Here is a 20998-nt window from a genome sequence, read left to right on the forward strand (position 1 = left end):
AAGAGTCTCATTTTGACAGTTGCTTTGATTTGTTTCTTAGGGAAGAAGTTCTTCTTCAGATAGTAAAGTATATTTCCACGTGCGTCTGTATGGCTATTGGGCACTTGCACCAACAGAACATAGGCCATTTTGATTTAAAAACAAATTACGGGGTGATCAGTATGCAAGGGATCCCAAACTAGTGAGGTTATCATATATATATATTGTTTTCTAAAATGTTGTTAGTGAAACATTTGGAATATGCTCAACATTTTAAAAACAGAAGGCCGAACACCCCGTTTTTTTTTTTTTTTTTTACAGTGTGATCTAGGGTCCATTCACCCTCTAAATGGGGCCGCGAAGAGCATCCATACGGTGCGGTTAATGAACTTCACCCTCTTCAAGAACATGATTCCAGAGGTACTGAGGGGTGGCGCCCCCTCGTTGAGAGCAGATTACTACGCCTTGAGTGTCATGTTGTTTGAATTAATGGAGGGAAGGTAAGAAAACAAAACATCCATTATGTGCATGATTCATAAACTGCTCATCGTGAAAATGGGCCCAATTTTGATGTGAAATATTGGGTCAAAATGAAATGTGAGTAGTTTGAACAGGAAAATCAGAATATTGGAAAAAATGGCTTGCCATCATCAATAATCCACGGAAATTCCCTTTCCTAAGTTGGCTGAAAGGACCTTTGCATGGAAAGTTCATATTCTTTGTTTCTTTTCTGTTTTTTTATAGGCCTACAGCGATAGGTCTTTTTCTCCTCCATTCCCACTGCTCGGAAGAAACGGACATGTCGTAAACAAAGCCGCCGCAAAACAAGGCGACCATAGTCTCATGGCATCATTTGTCACCGAAATTTTTATGACAGTCACGAAAGACCGTCACAGACAAAGTTAGAAGATCGTCAACGGAATCTTGAAAAATTTCAATTAAGGGCGCATGCATATTTCACGTGATTGATATATCCTTAAATGGCAAAACATATTGTGACGTCATTGGCCCGTGCCGACGTTACTAGGCAGCACAAAAGCTATTGAAGAAATGCTGCGCGCAAGCGAAGTGAATACGACGATTTTCTTTTGAGTAAAATAGACGATATTAACAATGATCGTTGCGTCTCATATGGCCTTTTTAGGCATGAAATACAGTTACATGTATATTTTTCACAGAGAAATATTCAGACTCGAAAACGAGGTAAGATATTGCTTTTGAACAGAACAAAAATCGATAGCTCGGTTGTTGGTTTTAATATATCTGTATACTTTTTTCTTATTAATCAAAATCAGATTCCGTGTGGCATCTTTAAGTTAAGTTCTAGAAGTAGTCGGGCCATTTTATTTAAGTATCTATTTTACTAATTTTGATAGTTTCACTCGTCAAGAATATTCAATTTAAAACGTAAGTCCTGATAACGAGGATATGCTAAGATTTAAACGAATTTTAATCTACAGTTTTACACTTTTTTTATCAATTTCACTTTATTCAATGATTAAGGTTCGGGCTCTTTTTTGGAAGGAAGACACGATGCTTCCGATTTTGGGAGGTGGAGGATTCGGTGCAGTGTACAAGGTATTCAACTTATCATGACAAAAAAACAAAAGTGATACTGGGATAGCGGGAGTAGCAATGGTAGCACTAGTAACGTTGGTACACACAGGCATGGCAGTAATTATAGTTTTAGATTTTTAAAGCAGTAGCAGCAGAACAATATAAGTTTACAGTGATTAATCATGTACTAATTTTACATTTTTATCTTTGCAACTATTATTTACGGATATGACTTTCCACTAACCGATCGAAATATTTTACGTTCAGTTCAGAAACAACCTAGCATTAAAGGTGCCAACTTCTGAGGCCTATGCAAGGTTCATCTACAGTGAAGTTTCTTTCATGAAGAGGATAGACAGCAAATTTATCTTAAGGTGCTTTATCAGTTGAATACGAACAATTTTGGAAATATGTTGATTACAATTATCAACAAATTTCACAATAACATAAATTTAATGAATATAAGAACATATTAGACGGATAAAAACGTCATAAATGGTAACTGTAAAATCTCTATTATATATCATACAATGAGTCTTAACTCTGTAAAGATTCAAAATTTTTCGTCAACCCGATATATATTTGTGTAGTTTATCTGAGTCTGATATGAGAAATTCCCGTTCCAGACTAGTTCACTCCTTTAACGTTCGACCTGGCTTGCCAGTTCTACTTTCGGAATTATGCCCTATGGACCTGGAAATTCTCCAGGAGTACTGTGAAAGATTTTTGTAAGTAATTATGTAACTTTCTTATCTATTAATAACCCTTTCATTTTTCTCTAATTTTTATCTTGATGGATCTTAAAAATATCTTTTTCATAAGAAATACGTTGTTCAAAATACTTATTACCTTAAATGTTGACCAAAATACAGTGTAACATACTGACAGTTGCTATAATTTATTTCTTAGGAACAAAGTTCCTCTTCAGATGGGGAAGTATATAGCCACATGTGTCTGTATGGCTATTGGGCACTTGCACCAACGACACGTAGCCCATTTTGATCTAAAAACGAACAACGTCTTGATTAGTCTCCACGGGATCCCTAAACTGGTACGATGTTCGCTTTGTTGTAACTCAGTTTGTCTATCTGATTAAATAATTTTAGATTATTGGTCAGAGTCTGTTCTAGCTATAACGTTCCTTGGTTGGGCCTGATTTCGGATGAACTGTCTCGCTCTTCGCTAAAGCTCGGTTTTAACTTAAAATAACTGTACATGTGTCACAGATGTGTAATAATCTGAATGAAAGCATGTAATGACTGGTCAAATATAATTTTGTATTACATAAATAAAAGAAGACTTTGGATGTAATGAACACTTTCATTTTGGTAACCAGAACATTCCCTTTTTTATTTAATTTTTAAATGCGGAGTTCTTTCTTCCAGTGTGATCTAGGGTCCGTTCACCCGCTAAACGAGGCCGGGGAAAGTATCCATGGGGTGGAGTTGATGAACTTCACCCTCTATAAAAACATGACACCAGAGGTACTGAGGGGTGGCACCGCCTCGTGGAGGGCCGATTACTACGCCTTGGGTGTCATGCTTTTTGAATTGATGGAGGGAAGGTAATAAAAAAAGATACAGTTATGTGAATAATGACTGAACGGTTATTCATGCCAATGGTACTGACAGAAAATATTAGGCCAAAATAACATCCCTTCCTTCTTTAGAGCTGCTAGTGGTATGAACAGGAAAATTAGAATGTAGGCAATAATTTTTCCAAAAAATACTTTAGAATTTTATAATAGTAGGGAGTGTTGTAAAGCATGAATAATTTTAGTCAATTTATTTAGACACCCACTTTGGACTGAACTGCCAACTAGAGCAGAAGCCAGAAGAAAAATCCTCCAAGGCACCATCATCTACACAGATACAGAGCAAGCCTTCAGGGATCTGATTGACAGATTAGTCTGGTAGGTAATACTACAGTATGACGACAGGCAATGGTTATTCTGGTTCAAAACATTAGCTTTAGATATTTTCCATAGCTATGAAATACCATGGACAACTTTAAACCAACATAAGCATCGTTCTGGCTGAGATACATGTACACAATGCACTGAATCGTTTTAACTTTTGTCCTCCCTCCTCCACAACTGGTCTTACATTGAACTAGTTACTCTGATTGAACTGTTTCTCACTATTTCGTTTCAGCCACGTAGACCAAAGAATTGACAGCATGACTGGTCTTTTAAGTCACCGGTACGAATATTGTAGAATTTTTTTTCTAATTCTGGTTGCTTTGAGATCTCATTGTAGCTGACGATTTTATTTCAATGCTCTCTCTTATTTTATAATTTTGTTTAAATTCATTTTCACGTGTTTATTTTTTTCTATTTTAGTCTGTTCACCTTATCCGTTTGTATATATTGATCTATCTTAAACAATTTTGTCGATCATTATATTATATTATATTATATTATATTATATTATATTATATTATATCAATGCAGCTGGCTCTGTGACTACTACGTGAATAATTTTCCAACCGATATGGTCACCTCTCCCATTTTAGACATTGCTCAGGTAAAAGCCCGCGTATACGCCTTATTTACTACTGTCATCTTCTAACAAAGCAAATACTCACTTATTGCTGAGAGTGACCTTTGACCACCCTGAGCTTCAGAGATAACTTGACACGATGAAGATAGGCTATAGTGAAGAGGTTAGTGTCAAGTTATCTGTGAAGCTCAGGGTGCCTTTGACGGACTTTATGGAATTTGTGTATTTATATAATAAGTCAATACATCCACATGCCGTGAAAGTCTGTATGAAATTACAAAAATTGGGAAGTATATTCTGTAAACGTACACTAAAACATTCTATTCATGTGATATTGAGATATTCTTTATTGTCTGACTATATTCAATGTTTTTCTTATGACAGGAGGTGTCGGCGGAAGAACAGCTGGAGATGGGTCCTTTGACCGCAAACAGCAGCGTCCGCAATATCGTTGACAATGGCTAGAGGACTGCTGCAAACCGCCAGCTGCTTCACTACTTCCTTGCCTTTTTTATGATTTATTTTGAAGCAGTCATCTCTGTGCAACTAACTGTTCATTTCATTACAAATATAGAACTTATAACTTTACAACTGTTTAGAACTATATGCACCACTTTTATATAAAAATATATAAATGATAGATGATATAAATTTAATTTGGATTTGGCATAAATAAAATTGTTCTTTACTGGCCAAATATCAATTAATCTATATATTGCGTTTGTCATTTGTCATTAATCGTTTATTGATTATGATATTGCACGGGATACGGGAGATATTAAGAATGACCGTAATTTTTTTAGTGTTACCAATCCGTTGTCTGCCTTTCCTCCAAGGCGCAAATTTTCGAAAAGTCCCAATTTCGCTACTTCTGCACGCATTGAGACAAATGGCATTCAAATAAATTTCGAATTTTAGGAGTTACGGGCTGATGAGGTAAAATGCACAAGAACTAAAAACTGCTTACAATGTATACTATTGATTCGCATTAGAATATACCCCAAAGTCATTTTGTCTACAACCTACAAAGCTATTGATCTATACCTTCTTCAGACCTTAGAAATAATAAAGCCCCTCAGGTAGTACCTGCCCTGATGTCGATATTTTCTCCCTGGCGAGCTTAACCTTACGGGAAATATTTAAAACTTAATTATTGAATTAAAAATGACATAAAACAGCGAATATAGGTGCAGAAACGGGTCGAGAAATGATGAGTTGGGTGAAATTCTTTCAAGGAAATTTCGCATAGGATATCTTTATTAAAATTGCCATGGTTCTTAAATTACTTGATTAGTTTTATGATTTAATGATATCATTTTATTTATATTGTAAAGCGCAGTTAAAGAACAAAATTTCTACTTCCAAATAAACCTTCCAATGTCCGTTTCATTTCTTTTCTTGAACGCATCATATTTCTTCCCAGTAATGTTAGCTTTCCTTACTCTCTACTTATATCTTATGTTGGATCCTAGCTAAACGATCCTTGGAAGGTATTCTATATACGGCATTTTCGTCTCTTTCTGGTACTCGCGAATCGTTGGTCGACCCGTCCCTTTCTGGTACTCGCGAATCGTTGGTCGACCCGTCCCTGAAATAAATTAGTTCTAAACCAAGGAGTTATAACAGAAGGAGATTACACGCAAGCCTCTCTATTATAACTCCTTGTCTAAACTAATCGTGACATTTTGAAGGAAATATTATAACAACATTAGGTTTATTTGGGAGATAGGGATGTCTGAATTAAAAAAGATAAGAAACTTTACAGGATGTTCAAACATACCAATTTACTTTACGACATTTTAAATCACGCAAACCTATAGAATAGAATAAAACACGAGAAATATTGTCAAAAATTCATGAAAAGTAAATGAAGAGCACAAGAGGTCACCATTCCAATCTTCTGATTATTTCAATTTAGTTATACCACTCAAAGTACTAGAGTTCACTAGAAAATCAGTCCTATATTATCTGTAGGTCTCTGCCGTTTACAGTGTCCGTTTACTGATAGTTGCAGAGGCATGCTAACAAATGCTAAGGCAAACTGCACCCTGTGCGCCCCTTATTATCCATCAGCAATCTCGTCTTGGTTAATGTGTTATTAGCATCGATGACATACTACGATTCTTTGGTCAGGCAAGCATAACTTTGAGGTAATATTCACATCCTGTTTGTTTAAAAGTGGTTTGAAATCTAGGAAGATATGTCATTGGAGACCGTCCCAAAAGATCTGAGAAACTTAAGAGCATGTTTATTATGTTCTCTTGTAAAGGTAAGTAGTTGGAATCAAAGCTTTCTTTTCCATCTGCTCGTGGCTAGCCGAGCCATTGTCTACGAACTGCGAGTAGTTTTCAAGCCTTGCACAACAAAATATTACCTGGCTGCATACAGCGGAATTACAACATTTTAAATAACATCTTACGAATTTAAGCATGATTATAATGCTCACTGTCTGCGATATAACTTTTTAAAAACATTTAATCATTTGTTTCTGCTCCCTATTGTTTTCAGACATTTGAACAGTTTGAGCGCGATGGCTGTGACAATTGTGAGGAGTACCTGCACATGAAAAATAACAGAGATGCTGTATACGACTGCACAAGTTCAAGTTTTGATGGGTTAGTTTGTGATCATTTGTCACTGTAAATTGAAGTTTATGTTTTAATTCTGAAAATGATTGGTATTTATTAGTATAGCTATGAAGTACTGAGTAATAGTTGGGAAATATATTGTAAATTGAAATGCAGTACATTTTATGGCGTAGGACTTAAGCATGTTGATATTTTTACTGATCAAACTAGTTTTTCTGTAGATTTAACAATTATTCATTTTTTGTAGGTTAATTGCAGAAATGGGCAATGAAGACAGTTGGGTTGCCAAGTGGCAGAGGATAAGTGAGTATCACAAGTTACCAGTGTAACCAATCAATGCTTTATGCCATCAGTCTGTCTCAAAATTAGCTCAATATGTCACATCTGCAGTGTTTTTCAAATATTTTCGAGTTATATAAATACATAAAAGTAGCAGGACAGGAAAGATTTGAATAATACTGCAATGTAAATATGAATTTCAGATCGTTTTGTGAAAGGATGCTATGCAGTATCAGTGACTGGACGGTTGCCACCAGGGATAGCAAGAGAACTAAAAAGCAAAGGCATAATATACAGATCAAGAGACACCAGTCAGAAGACATGATAACGTCTGTCTGAGACTTTATGGTGGGGACTTTGTAGCAACATGTGGGAACTGCCAATTGTGGCAGGAACTGAAAATCTACACAAAGACTTATTGCCAGAACTGTGTACACTAGTCTGTGGGCAAAAGAGTTGGTTGATGTTGAGATAGGATCGTAGTTCTGGTATTAGTATTATACTTTTTTTAAGTCTTGGAATATAATTATTTGTCTCAAAATTGAAATCTACTGCAGGTAAGGCCATCATTCCATTTTGAGATGCACAGCCATGTTCAATTTTTTTAACTGTTCAGCTGTGACCATAAGCCTAATGCATAGAAAAAACTTTCAGAATAGCACATAATGTTGCTAAATTTCTAGAAATTATATTTTTCTGGAAAGGTTCACAGATGACCAATACTAAGAGATTTGTTGATATTACTGTCACTTTATTACAGCTGATGTTGGATGTTAATAAAGTAACAAAAGTCAAGTTTCTCAGTGTTAATTAAAAGACTGAATAAAGAGCTAATGACATCTTCATGGAGTTTTTTAGTACATAAAAAAATTCTGGTTTTACTATAGTAATTGTGTCCTTATCTATATCCCAGTTCTACAACTAACTTTTTTTGATCTGAGCGACTATTTTCCGCATGCTTCTGTCAGCAGCAGCAATATTTTGTTGAATAACTTTCTTTTCCAAATCTAGGGCTGGACGCACTGACACACATTTAAATGTAGTTCCATCATTATTGAGGCTTCCTACACACCTAAGAAAGGAAACATAATTTGACTGTTGTGTCAAGTTTACCATTTAAAGGATTTCATTGTTTTCAACTGAAAAAGAAATTCCATGATTATCATAAATAATATGGATTGACACAGTCCTTTGACCTGAAGAGAGAACTGTTTGCCTTGTGAAATTACCTCTCATCAACAAATACAAAAAGTATCTACTTAATTCAAAGAATGAAATATACCTTAGCAATTGTCCCCTGATCAACCTAGGGAGGGGGCGGTCCTAAATCGATATTTGTACATGTTAAAAGTCAGTCATGAAATGTGCACATATTGCCATATTGAGAAGACAGATGAAAGGACATATAACTATTCACCTCAACAATGGATGTATAACATTATTTTGAATATTGAATTTTTTTTTATTATTTTCAACCTTTTAGGTAAATTTTCCAGGAATAATAAAATATTCTTACCAGCTTACTCATCAATGTAACAGTAGCACTGTGAAAAGGGTATGAAATAAAACTTGCGGCAATTTGCCGCTGATGTTCACTTACTATTTCATAAAATGTGCATAAAATTCTCTGCTTGCAGTCTTTCAATTCAAATGTTTTCCCAAGGTTGTCTGGGGTAGAAGATATGGCAGAGTCCAAGTGAGCTGAAAAGGGCAGGACTGTTTACATATAGCAAAAAAAAAAAAAAATAAAAATAAATAAATAAATAAAAAATAAAAAACACACACAAATAATAGAATGTAGAATGTTTTATCGATTAATATAATTACAGATTGTTCCATGTTTTATATAGTTTGCTATGCCTTTGAAATGGCATAATAAAAACTAAACCACAGAAATTACCAGCCTACCATATATTTCAAAGATAAGAGGAATGTCCTTCTTGTATTGTGACCAATGCTTCATGCCTTCTATGGTGGCAGTTAGGATCTTTAAACTTGTGTCAGGTTGAACAGGCTTGTACAATTTGGTATCAACTGCTTCATTTTCTACTGCAGCTAGGCTTCCATATGGTGTCTAGTTAAATATGAGAAAAAGAAATGCTAGTTACATTCATAGGCCATCTAGAAAAAATCTCAGAAAGCAATGGCAGTATGGGCCATGTATTCAACAAAAACCTGTTACTGGCAATCCTTCATAAGATTATTTGTTTAACATTTTCTACACATTTAGCTCAAACCATTTCTCACATAAAGATCATCAATTTTTTCATAGAAATAAAACGTTAAAAATTAAAATTCTGTGTATCTTAAGGCCCCTAAAAACTGCAAATCAACTTTTTACTACAAGTAAATGCTTACATAACAGCTTCATTAGATTTAGGCACATACCTGTTGAGCAAATTGTTGAAATTGTTGTCTTCTGTTTGCAGGTGGCATACATGGCAAACCATATGAGTGTGGCCTTTTCTGTGGACTGGGTTGAATTTGTGGCCTTCCATACTCAGATGGCATATGAGGCATACCATATGGCTGCTGTCCTTTTAGTGGACTTGGGTGAACAGGGTGCCCACCACCACCACCATCATGTTTTGTCACATGTTGCTTACTGACATATGAACTTGGAACAAGTCTGAATGAAACAAACTACACATTGTATAACCAAAAGGGAAAATGCATTTTCAATATAACTTTATTTGGAATTTAAAAAAAAGATGTATTTTCAAATAAGTGAAAAAATTAACTGTATTTGATGAACAAAAATGTTATCATGAAAACTGAATTAATATGTTTTCTTTGAAATGTTTTGTGGTTTGTTTTGTACCTTCTATCCTGTGTTGGTGGATTTTTCTTTAAGTAGTTCATTGTTGAACTTGTTTTTGAGAAACAAAAATGTTATTAATGAAAATTGAATTAATATGTATTCTGTGAAATGTTTTGTGGTTTGTTTTGTACCTTTTATCCTGTGTTGGTGGATTTTTCTTTAAGTCATTCATTGTTGAACTTGTTTTTCTGGGATAAGGCATCAATCCTGATTTGGTCTCTGGGGCATAGCTTTTCTTTCTTTGATCCTGTTGTATAAAACTCCTTCTGGATGTATGGCCAACTGTTCATGCCAACAGATTTATGTTATCATATAGATTAGTTTTTGTTACTTTAAATATATATAAATATATATATCCCAGTACTACTGTTAGTTCAAAATGTTTTATTAATGAAAACATATAAGCCTTGCAACTATAAAAATTGGTGCATTACATTTTTTATCTACACGATTATTTATCTCCCTGTAACTTATGGTGAACTAAAATATCCAGTTTAGGTTCTGAGAACAACTTGAAATTATCAACTTACCTTGATTTTTTTCCAATTCCCCAAAATAGTCAGTATTTGGCCATTTATATTGTTTTTGAGGTGCCATTTGGCTCTTATTGTTCTGCATATATGCCTGGCCTCTTGATGCCCATGGCCTCATTTCTTTTTCACCTTTTATGAAATATAAAATATCAATGCTGTGATTTAGATTGCATTTTTAACCATTTACGTTATGTATTTATGTTATATATAACCCATCTAGTTATATTATGTGTGTATTTTACTGAAGTGACACTGCACAAGTTCATTGTTACAATGAAAAAACATTTGTTATCTCACCAGCTCCAATACCCAAATTATGTTCCATTGACTGCAAAGCCTGTCTTGGCCTCTTTCGTTTGTTAAAAATAGGTGCGAAAGTCATTTTCCTGCCGAATTAAGGAAGTGTAGATCTACATAAATTTCCGTGCAGTTTCTCTCTTATCGTCTGCAAGTACAACACGAACATTCTTCCCTCCAAACATTAAAGAGTGAAAATTCCCTTGAAAGACGTTCTATTGACGTATTCTTACTGAAATCAACCAAACCACCTCATCTCCCTTTTGCTATCTTTTAAGTTAAAATAATCTCTTTGTTAGTTTTCCTTTTTCATGTCTGGTAGTTTTTCCTGGATTTTTATTGAAGGGTTAAGAAGCAATGGAGGAGGAGGTGGGGGGGGGGGGGGGGCACTATGGGCCATACTAAACTGCAATAACGTTATATACCATTCCGACAAAATTTGTACCTGGTTTTCTCTTCAACAGCCAGAGGATAGCAGCAACATATAATATGAATATCAGGGTAATTTTCTTGACTGATTGGCACAGATTAAAGGAAATGAGACGTCCATGATTGGATAGACATAAATAGAAACTAGACAGCAAAGCTTGCAAATATAAAGACACTAAGCCAGCAATTTCAAAGGAGTGTTCTTTTCTTAAAAAAAAAAAAAAGGTCTTTTAATCTTTTTCCTCCTTCGATCTTTGACCCAAATTGAAAAATTGGCAGAGAATCTAGACCAAAACTTGGTTGATGAGAGTTTATCTTTTGCCAGCCATAAGCTAGGTTGGTTCTTTCAAATCCCTCCCCCATCACCTCTCCTGCCTACGGGTCTGAAAGGGAACAAATTTAACGAGAAAAGGGGAGAGAAAGAACAGCCTTATGTCGTCAGCAATGGACATTTTTTTTAATATATATTAGATGGCTGGACCTAAAGCAGTGAGTATACATAACCTCTGTTATTATCATGCCTGCAAGTTTCCAGAAGTTTGGAAATGGACAGGTGTTCTGATAATAAAGGTCACTTTTCAGTAATCTCTGAAACTCATGGTGGAATGACATAGGTCAAAATTCAGTTCTTATCTTAAAACTGAGTCAAATGTTCCTTTTATGCCTGCTCTTCCATACATACTTAGTAAGTCGATGGACCAGAACAGATCCAAGGGGAACAAACTGACTAAGAAATTTTTAATGTCTTAGTGCAATTTGGACTTTTGAAACTATTAGTGGTCCTTTCTCCATTTTCAAGGTGGCAAAATTGACCTTTTCTTTAAAAGGGATCTCCCACCCCATCCCAAGATCAACCTCCTGTAGGAAAAGCAATAATATAAAAACACAAATATTTATTTATAACAATTTTATATCTATTCATATTCTTATAATCATTCAGTTTTAATTAAATATCAACATTAGCACATGGTTCAAGCAATAATCTCATTCATTCTTCTTGTCATCTTATGACGTGCATTACACATCAAGTAATCACAGTTACTTTTTTAAATGTACCTTTCACAAATGACAAAACACTGTCTTAACAATAACAATCATTATGTTATAGAAGCTGTTTAACAAATAGCTACTTTTTGTCCTGAAAATTGAATGTTCAACTACGATTTTTTTTAAATTCAAACTGGCTTATAACTCATAACAGTAATAAAAAAAAAATGCAGGGAAAAAACATTAACTGTAATGCCAATTTCTAAATTTTATGAAGTCCTGTATTGATTATAATCATGACATACTCATACGATGTATGGCAAAATCATACGTAAAAGAAAAATAAATGTTTGTTTAGTTGCCTATACACTTTAAGAGAGTGGAAGAGACAACAAAATTAACAGATATGCGTAATATTAATTCAAGTTGTTTTGGATGGTGTTTGATGTTGGTTACTTGTCTTCCAAGTAATGAAAACGGACAACAAGACTGAACAATCAGTACAATCACAAGTTATCAAACTTAATACAAAAATATTTCCACTTGAACTACAATTGCAAATCAAAACAATTACTTTTAGATCTTCAGTCTATGTCTGCTAATTAACAAACTAGAGATCTATCAATAATAAAATAACCTAAAAAGTGAGTTAATCTTTAGACCTGAACTAGACACTTGTGCATTATGGCTGGAATTTCATATACATATACCGTGATAAATATACAAAACATTTTAAATCGGATATCATGTGAAATTGATTGCTAGTTTTAAAATGTCCAGAGGAGGAATTTTTAGTTCAAGGCCAAAGAAAGATGCTCTTTAAAGTTCTCAGGTCTTTCTTCTCTGAACTTCTGGTGGGTTTTATTCATGTTGCATCATTGGTGTTACTTCTTTGCATATGGATCCAATGTATAACTCAAAGGCAAGTCTGAAATCCATCAATGGGCAATATTAAAAAATTTGATCAAAACAATAGGGACAGGATTACTGGTGCAAAATACATTAAATATCAATTGAACTTACATTTCCAATTATCATCTCATTATGAGTTCAAATTCATGCAACATGTATATTTGAAATATCCCATATTCCTTGCTAATCAACCATCTACCTATAGATAATTAACAATGAGACCTTACTTGTACCTTGAATTCTTCACACAAAATACTTACCATTTATTATGTGTGGTTCAGTTAATATTCCCTGATTTCTGTTTTTCTGGAGTGGATTCTTTATTCTGATCAGTAACGTCTCTAACAATCATTTGAGCAATCTGCCATGCCATGTCTTCCTGAGCCTAGTGAAAAGAACAAAATCATAGGAATCATCATCAGCATAATGAAATTTATATTACATATTCAATTTCTATCTAAAATAACATCCATTGCTTTAAAACTTTTTTTAAAGCTTTTTTTTTATGCATCTTTCATGAAGATACATGTATTAGTTACAACATGAGTGATCCACTGTATGCGACATACAAAAGAATACTTATATTGAGGCACAGCTGAGATATAATTTGCTCTCGTATGCTACGTACAGTGGACATCAAGTAGTTTTAACTGACTTATATCAGGGTTTGTGCTTCGAACAATAGGATGAATGCACCAAAGCATATGAAAATACAGGCACGCCTGTATGCAAAATACAAGTGCAATTATCCTATGGTTTGAAGCACCAGTCGTGGTAAAAATTGTTTAATACATTGTTCCATCACTTCCTACCTTGTCTTTTTCTTTCCTCTTCTTTCTCCATCTTGACTCTAAAAAGGAAACAGTTTCTTTTAAGTTTGAAATGCAAAACATGGGGTAGCGAGTTCTAAAACTTTGTCATCATTATCATCATATGTTTAATAAATCTTCAAACTTGTATTGCTCTTTTGGCATTGTATATTACTAAATCTGATCTTACCTTTCTTTTTGTCATGGTCAGGTTCTGGTTCAAATTCTGAGACAAACTGCCCAAATTCATCCACTTTCCCAAGAGACATAGTACTGTTGAACGAAATAAAATATAGTCAAAAATTTGAATGTAAATAGGATGAATTCGCCAACTATCATAATTAAACAATTAAGCAATCTTATCTTGTAATCTTAAGTACAACGATCCACTGATAAATATCTCCTTGGAATATTTTGGCCTATCATTCCATCTTACATCTAATTTGACCAGAAAGTCACATATATCTCAACTAACTTGGCATTTGTCCTTGTCCATAAGGGTACATCAGGGTTCAGTGTATTAAAATCTATCTGTATATCATCAGTGAATTTGTTAAATGCTTTCTGTTGCTGGGACCCTGTGGCAAGAAGTGTATTCTTTGTGTTCACATCCCCTCCTGTGCTATGGCTACCAATGCTGTGAGTGTCTGAACTAGCATCACTTCCTAAATGAGAAAGTGAGAAAATGCATATAAGAAATCACTAGTGTTCTCTATTCATATTAAATATGTCAAAAATACTGTAAAGAGATCTCTTTATTCTTTTCATTTTTTGAAAATTAACTTTTGTTTTTGGAAATTAACTTTGGGCATTACAAAGATATATAAATTTATACATCAATTACTGAAACTTTTGGAACACACAACTTGCTTAAGTGTTTGTAGACATGCAATTGTTGTAGCTAAAACAGCCAAATAGGAATTGAGACAAAATTTTAGAACTAAAGTACAGAAAAACTTAATTACCAGTGCGTTTCTTACGAGTTTGTGGGACTTGATCATGGTTGGCTTGAATTGTACTGATTAACTCAGATAAGTATTTGTAGTACAATTCACTCTTGTGAAATTGTGGGAAATAGTTCTGGAAAGAAAATTAACCTTCATTTTTGAAAACATATAAGTGATTTTAAACTTTTCAGGGATCAATCTTTTTAAATACACCATTTTTTTTTCAAAAGACCATTCTAAAATTGTGTATCATATTAATAAAAGAGTTCATCATATAATGAGAATTTCAGGCTTAAACTTTGTATTTGTTTTGTGGGTAACTTCAGAAACTGATAGTGTTAAACTTATATTACAAATAATTTATATTATCTGCTTTCTTTTAGGCTTACCTTTTCTAGTGATAGAAAGACTATGCCTTTTGGCCAAGCAAAACAATCAGGCAAAGGACCACCTTCCCTGCATATATTGGATTCAACTTCAAACCGCACTTTATCATCAAACCCAACTTGACATGTAGCTTGCAAGGAAAAGTATCTGAAGAGAAAAAAATATGATAAAATAAATCGACTAGACTTTGAAGACTTACAAATTGTTTAGCTGTAAAACATCTCATTATGTTTAAATACAGTGAGGAAAATCCTGTTTTATGTAGTAATTGAAGTTCAATTTTTGGACTAATTAGCAAATAAAAAAGGGTATTTACTCACAAGTTAAAACATAACTGGCATTACCATTATAATTCTTTTGAAATAAAAAAAGGAAGAAAAAATTACTTGTCATATAGCACCATGGCATCTGCTTGTGCTTCCTGCCCATCATACCGCCCATGCTGGGATGCTAGGTGTTGCTGAAAGTTATCCAGAGCCAGATACAACTGCAGCAAATCCATGGCACCTTCTTGTTCCATATACTGGAATTAACAATTTGTTGAATGAAGTTGCAATGGTGCTACATTCTCAAAATTACACATTGTACTGATTAACTCAGATATAAGTATAAATATTCAAATATCTTGAAAGACGAATAACAGTCACACACTGATACTTGCACCTAACTATTGTAATTACTTGATCTTTTCAATGGGCAAAAATTATCAAGCTTTCTAATACATAATATAATCACAAAAAAAAATACATTTCTATATGGCATTTGTGGTGCTTTTACTGCATAGAAGTGAACTTAAGAGCAGCCTGCTTTTTAATTTATTGTTAACACTCAATGAAATGATCTAATGCTAAGAAATTATGACTTAAAAAAATACAGTATCTGTAAAATTCACTATTTTTCCCATTGAAATCATGCTATCTCATAGGTTATCAGAATAACATTTGAATTGTATGAACATTTGCTTCTGTAACTTTAATGTCTCCAATCACAATAAATATGCCTACTACTATCATTTTTCATGCAATAATCACTCTCTCACCTCCATAAAGTAAAACATAGCAGTGTCATTGTACAAAATATCTGCCAAGTACACATCTCCACTTGTTAAAACATCTATCTGGTGTTTACAGTGAAATTCACTTCTGAGGAATTCTGGAAAATACCTGAAAATAAATTTATAAATAAGATAACCATAAGCTTTTACCTGCAATTTCACTAACAATAAGTGTTTTCTAATGGAAACTTAATTTAAAAAATCAGACAGGATTTTACACTAGTTGAAGGAGGGACCAGAAAAACTGGCAAACAAGCAACTGCTGGCAGCAACTAATAAAATTAAAAGCTTACAAAAAATTTATTTTCAAATATTTCTTTAGTTGTGTTGAAATATAGTCTATTATTGTGCTTATTTCTCAGGAGATGTTCAAATATCTACTAGTATGTGCTTACTCTGTTTCCATGATCCCTAGTATTACTTCTTGGCACTGAATAAAGCAAAGAGGGTCCACATGTCCATCTTCTCTACAAATTTTGCCTGAAGTTAGATAGTGTCTTTATTTATATCATCTATCATATCCATTTCAAAATTGTAGTCAAATAATATGTTATAATATTAATAAATTAACACATGTATAAAATCTCATGATGTAATATCTTAAATCTGATGTGTGAGGTTAACAGATGTGAAAATACTGCAAAATTTCTCAATAATATCTGACTGCAAGGGTATTTATATCAGTTGCCTGATAAATGTACATTCTTTATAATAAGATTGAATCATGGACTCAATGACATAAATGAACAACTTACTAATGGCCTCATTTCTAAGCTCCTCAGTTATTGGTACAGGATGTGGAGCATCATGAGACAAGTATTTGGAATATATGCAGACTGCATCTTTTTCTATACCTTCAAATAATAACAAAAAAAAAACTTTACAATAAGAATGTGTCATTTTCTTTTTTCATTTTCTATTGGTACAGGATGTGGAGCATCATGAGACAAGTATTTGGAATACATGCAGAATGCAACTTTTTCTATACCTTAAAGCTTAAAAAAACTTTACAATAGGAATGACTCATTTTCTTTTTTTCTTTCTTTTTCAATGAAAACAATGGATATCAAATTATCAATTACACAGATTCGGTTAAGGAATATAGACACTCACTTTTCCTGAGTTTGTCTCCCAGATTATCCTTTGAAGTTATCCTTCCTGGACTAGGTTTCTGCTGAATATGTTCCCCCTGAGCACCATGACCAAGTCTATCTTTTGCATCTTTGCAGTCTTTGTTTTCATCACTGTTAGAATTATGTCCTGTCACAGTATCACTTACTGTTTGCACATCATTTCCGGATTTGGCATTATCCGTATCCGACTTTTGCCTTTCACTGTTAGCACAATCAGTGTCCTGTGGTTTGTGCTGTGGTTTCTTATTGCTGTCATCCTCTGATTGCACATGTTCACCAGAACCAGCTGGTGGTTGTTTGGACCGTTCTAGTGTGGAATTCTTTCTCAGTGTCTGCAAAGAGTGAGTTCTAATTCGGCTATATGAAGATGCCTGGAAACTCTCAGCATCTAACCAAAATTTGATGAGATGAACTGCATGTTTTGAATCCATGAACTGAATGAAGTAAGCCAAGGCATCCTTGTCATGTAGCACCTCATGAATGGTTTTAGACAGACGGGAAGAAGTGACTATAGGATCTGTATTCTGAGAGCTAAACCCTGCAATAAAGCAAACACACCATGCTTAGTATAAATGTTTTAGCATTCATATAACATAATTTTCATAAGAATATATCAAATATCTCTAAAAGCTTTAAGGGTTAAAACTACCCTATATTTACAGATTCAATTATTTCAAATTGAAAATGACAACAGGAATAATAATTTAAAATACAGTCAAAAGCACTTCAAGTAAATTTTTGCAGGATTAAATTTAGCAGAAAAAAATACGACTAAAAAATCAAATATATGAAAAAATGCACATAAAGACTTATCGAAACTCTTTAACCTCTACATAAACTGACCTAGATCTCCCCCTGTGTTATCTATGTGGCTGGCAGACCTAAGTAACATAGGCTTCGGCACAGAACCACTAGGTTCTTTAAGAGGGTTATCAGGAATTCCTTCAAATAAAATTATGTTAGTAGTATAACGTAAGTGTGAGAATCATTTAAAGAACTAATTTCGTACTTATTTATTAGTAAATTTTATATAAAAGCTGCTGTAGAGTACAACTAAGTCTGTCTTTGAACTTCAGCCGTACAGAAAAAAAAAGCTATCAAATCACAACAAACAAATGAAAAATAACCATTTACTAACTTTATGCATCTTGCATATTTACTAATTTGAAGTTATGGTTTCCATGCAATTGACAATATTATCCTTTTGGTAAAATCATGACATGAGTAACCCATGCATTGAAAAAACAATTTTAACAACCTAACAAAATTGCAAATCAATTTACTTATTAGTTATTTATTATAGTTAAATCTTAACAAAAATACATAAGAACAGAAAACATAGCAAAACATAGCAGAAAACATAGTCAAGAGATTAACAGGCATTATTTCTATATTTGCTGTATACCTATGTCTCCATTTGGTGATGTTGGACTACGCTGTAGCTGGTAAGCTTTAGATGCCATACCAGTTATCTCTTTAGCACCCTGTACAGGAGATGGTTTGTTTGGCATTTTAGCTGTAGTAGCTTTATCTCCCTTGGATTTAGCTAGAATGAAAAAACAGGAAGCGATTATGTGACAGTGAGCCAGACATAAACAGTAGCAAGGCTTTATGTATGTATATGTATGTATGTATGTTGTATCCTTGAAACTCTGACAGTTGACTGATAATGTATGTGATAACAGTCAGAGTTCATAACTAAGGGTCTAGAAATTTATCAGTGGACTGGCATTTGATTGCGTGATTATATGGGAAAATACATATCAATGAAAAGTATAGCATTCGTGTACATAAAATTAATGAGCAAAGACTTATAAAGCCAAAACATTATTTTAAAAACTCAATTATTCAATATTGAGTAGTTGTTCAAAAGGGAACCTACATACGTTTTGGTATTGACAATGTAATTTTTTCGGTCACATCCCCTTAGGTCTCTGCATATTTGCTCACATGCACAGTATGCACAGTACTCCCCCACCTCAATTATAGCAAAATATGCCAAATAGTTACTCAATGTTAATTCTAAAACCCTTTCTTTAAATACTTGGAGCCAAAAGTGAAAAAAAAAATTTGAATCATCATTCTAAACCAATCAATGGAAGTAGCAATGTAGGTACTATCATAATTTCTTTTGCTTGAGAGAGTGACGTTACAAGAAAGCTATGATGTGGTGGAGTAATATAAAGCAATAGCAGCATATAATCCAGTTAAAATTATATCATTTGGTTTATGTCCACTCATTGCATAAACGAGTATGAGATAACATATATTCTTCAATAAATTCAAAGGCAAAATTAGTTTCCTCATTGTACATAACCAACAGTAGCAGCTTTTAATGGGTTAAAACAAAAAGCTATGACTGCATTAGTGAAAATAAATCTACATCAGTGGCAATAACGAATATTGGAGGTTTAATCTAAATCGTTACACTAAAATACCAAAGTCAAACACATGTTGTGATTTTAAATTAAACTTGAATTCAACTTGACAAACAATCTCACTTGATTTCCGTCCAAATAAAGGCATAGTTTCTGCGCCTTTTGTGATATCTTGTTATCTCCACTGTAGTTGCTCTAGCAAGAGCTTTTTGCAAAATACTATAACCGCATCTCACTGGTGTTAAAAACTATGTAAACGAACACATTTTTTCAGACTGTCTGCAGCAAGCGTACGGAGGTCGCCATGTTGTTTCCGCCAGGTGCAGCAAATGCAATGTCCCCATTGGAAATTGAACTAGCAAGTTCAACTAACACAATGGGTGCTGAGACACGAACTTAATTCCATGATATGCAGGCAAAATTAAATCAATGTTTTTGTTTCTGTAGTATTCCACGAACAATTTGAAGTACGTATCTGTGGGAATAGTGTCATACGTTTAATCAAATTAACTGCGATCAATGATAATTCAATGACACTGCGTCTAACATTTTCATTTTATTGACTGTGGAACTTATAGTAGACCTATAGTACATGTATATATCCAGTTCTATTCACAGTAGTTTGGAGTCAGGTGCTGAATCATGTGTTCACAACATGATGGTAGAAAACACTGAGGTTATTTGCAAAAAATAAAAATAAAAATAAAAAAAAAAATAAATAAAACCCCTCATATTAAGACTACGATTAGATCAATTCTTGTTGGAGTTTATGTATTTGGTGCGGTTCAGTATTAATTTCTAGTGCATGGGAGCTGAATTTGAATTATTATTATTATTATTATTATTGCTGGACATGTTAATTAAGGCGTTTAGCCATCCTTAATATTCGGTGTGATATTATTTTTGATGCAATTGGATAGTGATTATTTAATTTAAATACATATTTGCCTGGTTCTCACATATTTCATTTACTTGGCTGAATTTTTTTTTTTATATACCCACAATTGTATAATATTCAAAACTGTTTCTGTAAACATTATTTATGTGATGATCTGATTTTAGTGAGACATATGGACCTAATAACCAAAGACTGGTTATTTTGTCAGTCTGGTCTGAAATTTTTTGTTGTATAATCAAAGGAAAATTCCCAAATTCTCAAATAGTTGCCAATTCACTTGCTCAGGGTTTTTTAAAAGAATACTATTCATAAACTTCCAATGCTAACAATATTTAAGGTCTTTTTGCCAATCAATGCAATATAACTACATCAATGGTCAATAGCTAGGTGACCCAAAAGCCTTAGTATTATAACTTTAACATTCCCAATTTTTAGGTGTACTTGAGACTGATTGTTCAGGTGATCTATATAATTATTATAACTAATCATGATGGAATTGTCTCCTTTGT

At 33.6% G+C, this 20998-nt stretch overlaps 4 protein-coding genes across 7 annotated transcripts; 2 read left to right on the plus strand and 2 right to left on the minus strand.

Annotated features, from left to right (window-relative positions):
- Positions 1–312: 312 nt before the first annotated feature.
- On the plus strand, positions 313–4686 carry LOC147764270 (uncharacterized). Of its 2 annotated transcripts, XM_087001606.1 has the most exons (10): positions 313–479; positions 1483–1557; positions 1804–1910; positions 2163–2264; positions 2446–2587; positions 2922–3100; positions 3329–3448; positions 3690–3737; positions 3989–4061; positions 4422–4686. In XM_087001606.1, exons 2-10 carry the CDS (start codon positions 1513–1515, stop codon positions 4500–4502), a joined length of 897 nt encoding a protein of 298 aa, XP_086857732.1. In that variant the 5' UTR covers positions 313–479; positions 1483–1512; the 3' UTR covers positions 4503–4686. The 2 variants fall into 2 exon arrangements, with proteins under 2 accessions (XP_086857732.1, XP_086857731.1); XM_087001605.1 differs by lacking the exon at positions 313–479 and having other exon boundaries at positions 1287–1557.
- Positions 4687–6141: 1455 nt separating this feature from the next.
- On the plus strand, positions 6142–7749 carry LOC106173793 (transcription elongation factor SPT4). The gene is made up of 4 exons (XM_013555032.2): positions 6142–6306; positions 6546–6652; positions 6873–6928; positions 7108–7749. The coding sequence occupies exons 1-4, from the start codon at positions 6238–6240 to the stop codon at positions 7227–7229; spliced, it is 354 nt and encodes a 117-aa protein (XP_013410486.1). The 5' UTR covers positions 6142–6237; the 3' UTR covers positions 7230–7749.
- Positions 7750–7816: 67 nt separating this feature from the next.
- LOC106162188 (uncharacterized) lies at positions 7817–10709 on the minus strand. Its single transcript, XM_013539369.2, has 8 exons — positions 10556–10709; positions 10256–10387; positions 9857–10007; positions 9293–9533; positions 8813–8978; positions 8505–8605; positions 8187–8227; positions 7817–7976 (listed from the first exon to the last, which is right to left on the minus strand). The coding sequence occupies exons 1-8, from the start codon at positions 10638–10640 to the stop codon at positions 7826–7828; spliced, it is 1068 nt and encodes a 355-aa protein (XP_013394823.2). The 5' UTR covers positions 10641–10709; the 3' UTR covers positions 7817–7825.
- A 1153-nt stretch (positions 10710–11862) lies between these two features.
- LOC106173779 (A-kinase anchor protein 10, mitochondrial) lies at positions 11863–19928 on the minus strand. 3 transcript variants are annotated; one of them, XM_087001327.1, is made up of 15 exons: positions 19715–19928; positions 18619–18759; positions 18057–18155; positions 17194–17751; positions 16836–16934; positions 16476–16560; positions 16066–16189; positions 15413–15549; positions 15029–15173; positions 14673–14772; positions 14168–14357; positions 13883–13965; positions 13696–13733; positions 13144–13268; positions 11863–12899 (listed from the first exon to the last, which is right to left on the minus strand). In XM_087001327.1, the coding sequence occupies exons 1-14, from the start codon at positions 19737–19739 to the stop codon at positions 13161–13163; spliced, it is 1932 nt and encodes a 643-aa protein (XP_086857453.1). In that variant the 5' UTR covers positions 19740–19928; the 3' UTR covers positions 11863–12899; positions 13144–13160. The 3 variants fall into 3 exon arrangements, with proteins under 3 accessions (XP_086857453.1, XP_086857452.1, XP_013410469.2); XM_087001326.1 differs by having other exon boundaries at positions 11863–12907; positions 13155–13268; positions 14658–14772; positions 19715–19927; XM_013555015.2 differs by having other exon boundaries at positions 14658–14772; positions 19715–19927.
- Positions 19929–20998: the final 1070 nt, after the last annotated feature.

Source organism: Lingula anatina, chromosome 1, assembly GCF_051362555.1.
Source record: "Lingula anatina isolate TDL-2025a chromosome 1, LinAna3.0, whole genome shotgun sequence".
Classification (NCBI taxonomy): domain Eukaryota; kingdom Metazoa; phylum Brachiopoda; class Lingulata; order Lingulida; family Lingulidae; genus Lingula; species Lingula anatina.

Excerpts from the sequence above, each read along its gene's own strand:
- LOC106173779 (XM_087001326.1), bottom strand. The coding sequence starts at position 19,739 with ATGCCTTTATTTGGACGGAAATCAA. Across the intron at positions 16,935-17,193 it reads GGGAGACAAACTCAGGAAAA|GTATAGAAAAAGATGCAGTC; the intron begins GTGAGTGTCTAT and ends TATTATTTGAAG. Across the intron at positions 15,174-15,412 it reads GCCATGGTGCTATATGACAA|ATACTTTTCCTTGCAAGCTA; the intron begins GTAATTTTTTCT and ends TTTTCTCTTCAG.
- LOC106162188 (XM_013539369.2), bottom strand. The coding sequence starts at position 10,640 with ATGACTTTCGCACCTATTTTTAACAAACGAAAGAGGCCAAGACAGGCT. Across the intron at positions 10,008-10,255 it reads GGAATTGGAAAAAAATCAAG|TTGGCCATACATCCAGAAGG; the intron begins GTAAGTTGATAA and ends TGGCATGAACAG. Across the intron at positions 8,979-9,292 it reads TTCAACAATTTGCTCAACAG|ACACCATATGGAAGCCTAGC; the intron begins GTATGTGCCTAA and ends ATATTTAACTAG.
- LOC106173793 (XM_013555032.2), top strand. The coding sequence starts at position 6,238 with ATGTCATTGGAGACCGTCCCAAAAGATCTGAGAAACTTAAGAGCATGT. Across the intron at positions 6,307-6,545 it reads TATTATGTTCTCTTGTAAAG|ACATTTGAACAGTTTGAGCG; the intron begins GTAAGTAGTTGG and ends TATTGTTTTCAG. Across the intron at positions 6,929-7,107 it reads TGCCAAGTGGCAGAGGATAA|ATCGTTTTGTGAAAGGATGC; the intron begins GTGAGTATCACA and ends TATGAATTTCAG.
- LOC147764270 (XM_087001605.1), top strand. The coding sequence starts at position 1,408 with ATGCTAAGATTTAAACGAATTTTAATCTACAGTTTTACACTTTTTTTA. Across the intron at positions 2,588-2,921 it reads TCCACGGGATCCCTAAACTG|TGTGATCTAGGGTCCGTTCA; the intron begins GTACGATGTTCG and ends TCTTTCTTCCAG. Across the intron at positions 4,062-4,421 it reads CCATTTTAGACATTGCTCAG|GAGGTGTCGGCGGAAGAACA; the intron begins GTAAAAGCCCGC and ends TTCTTATGACAG.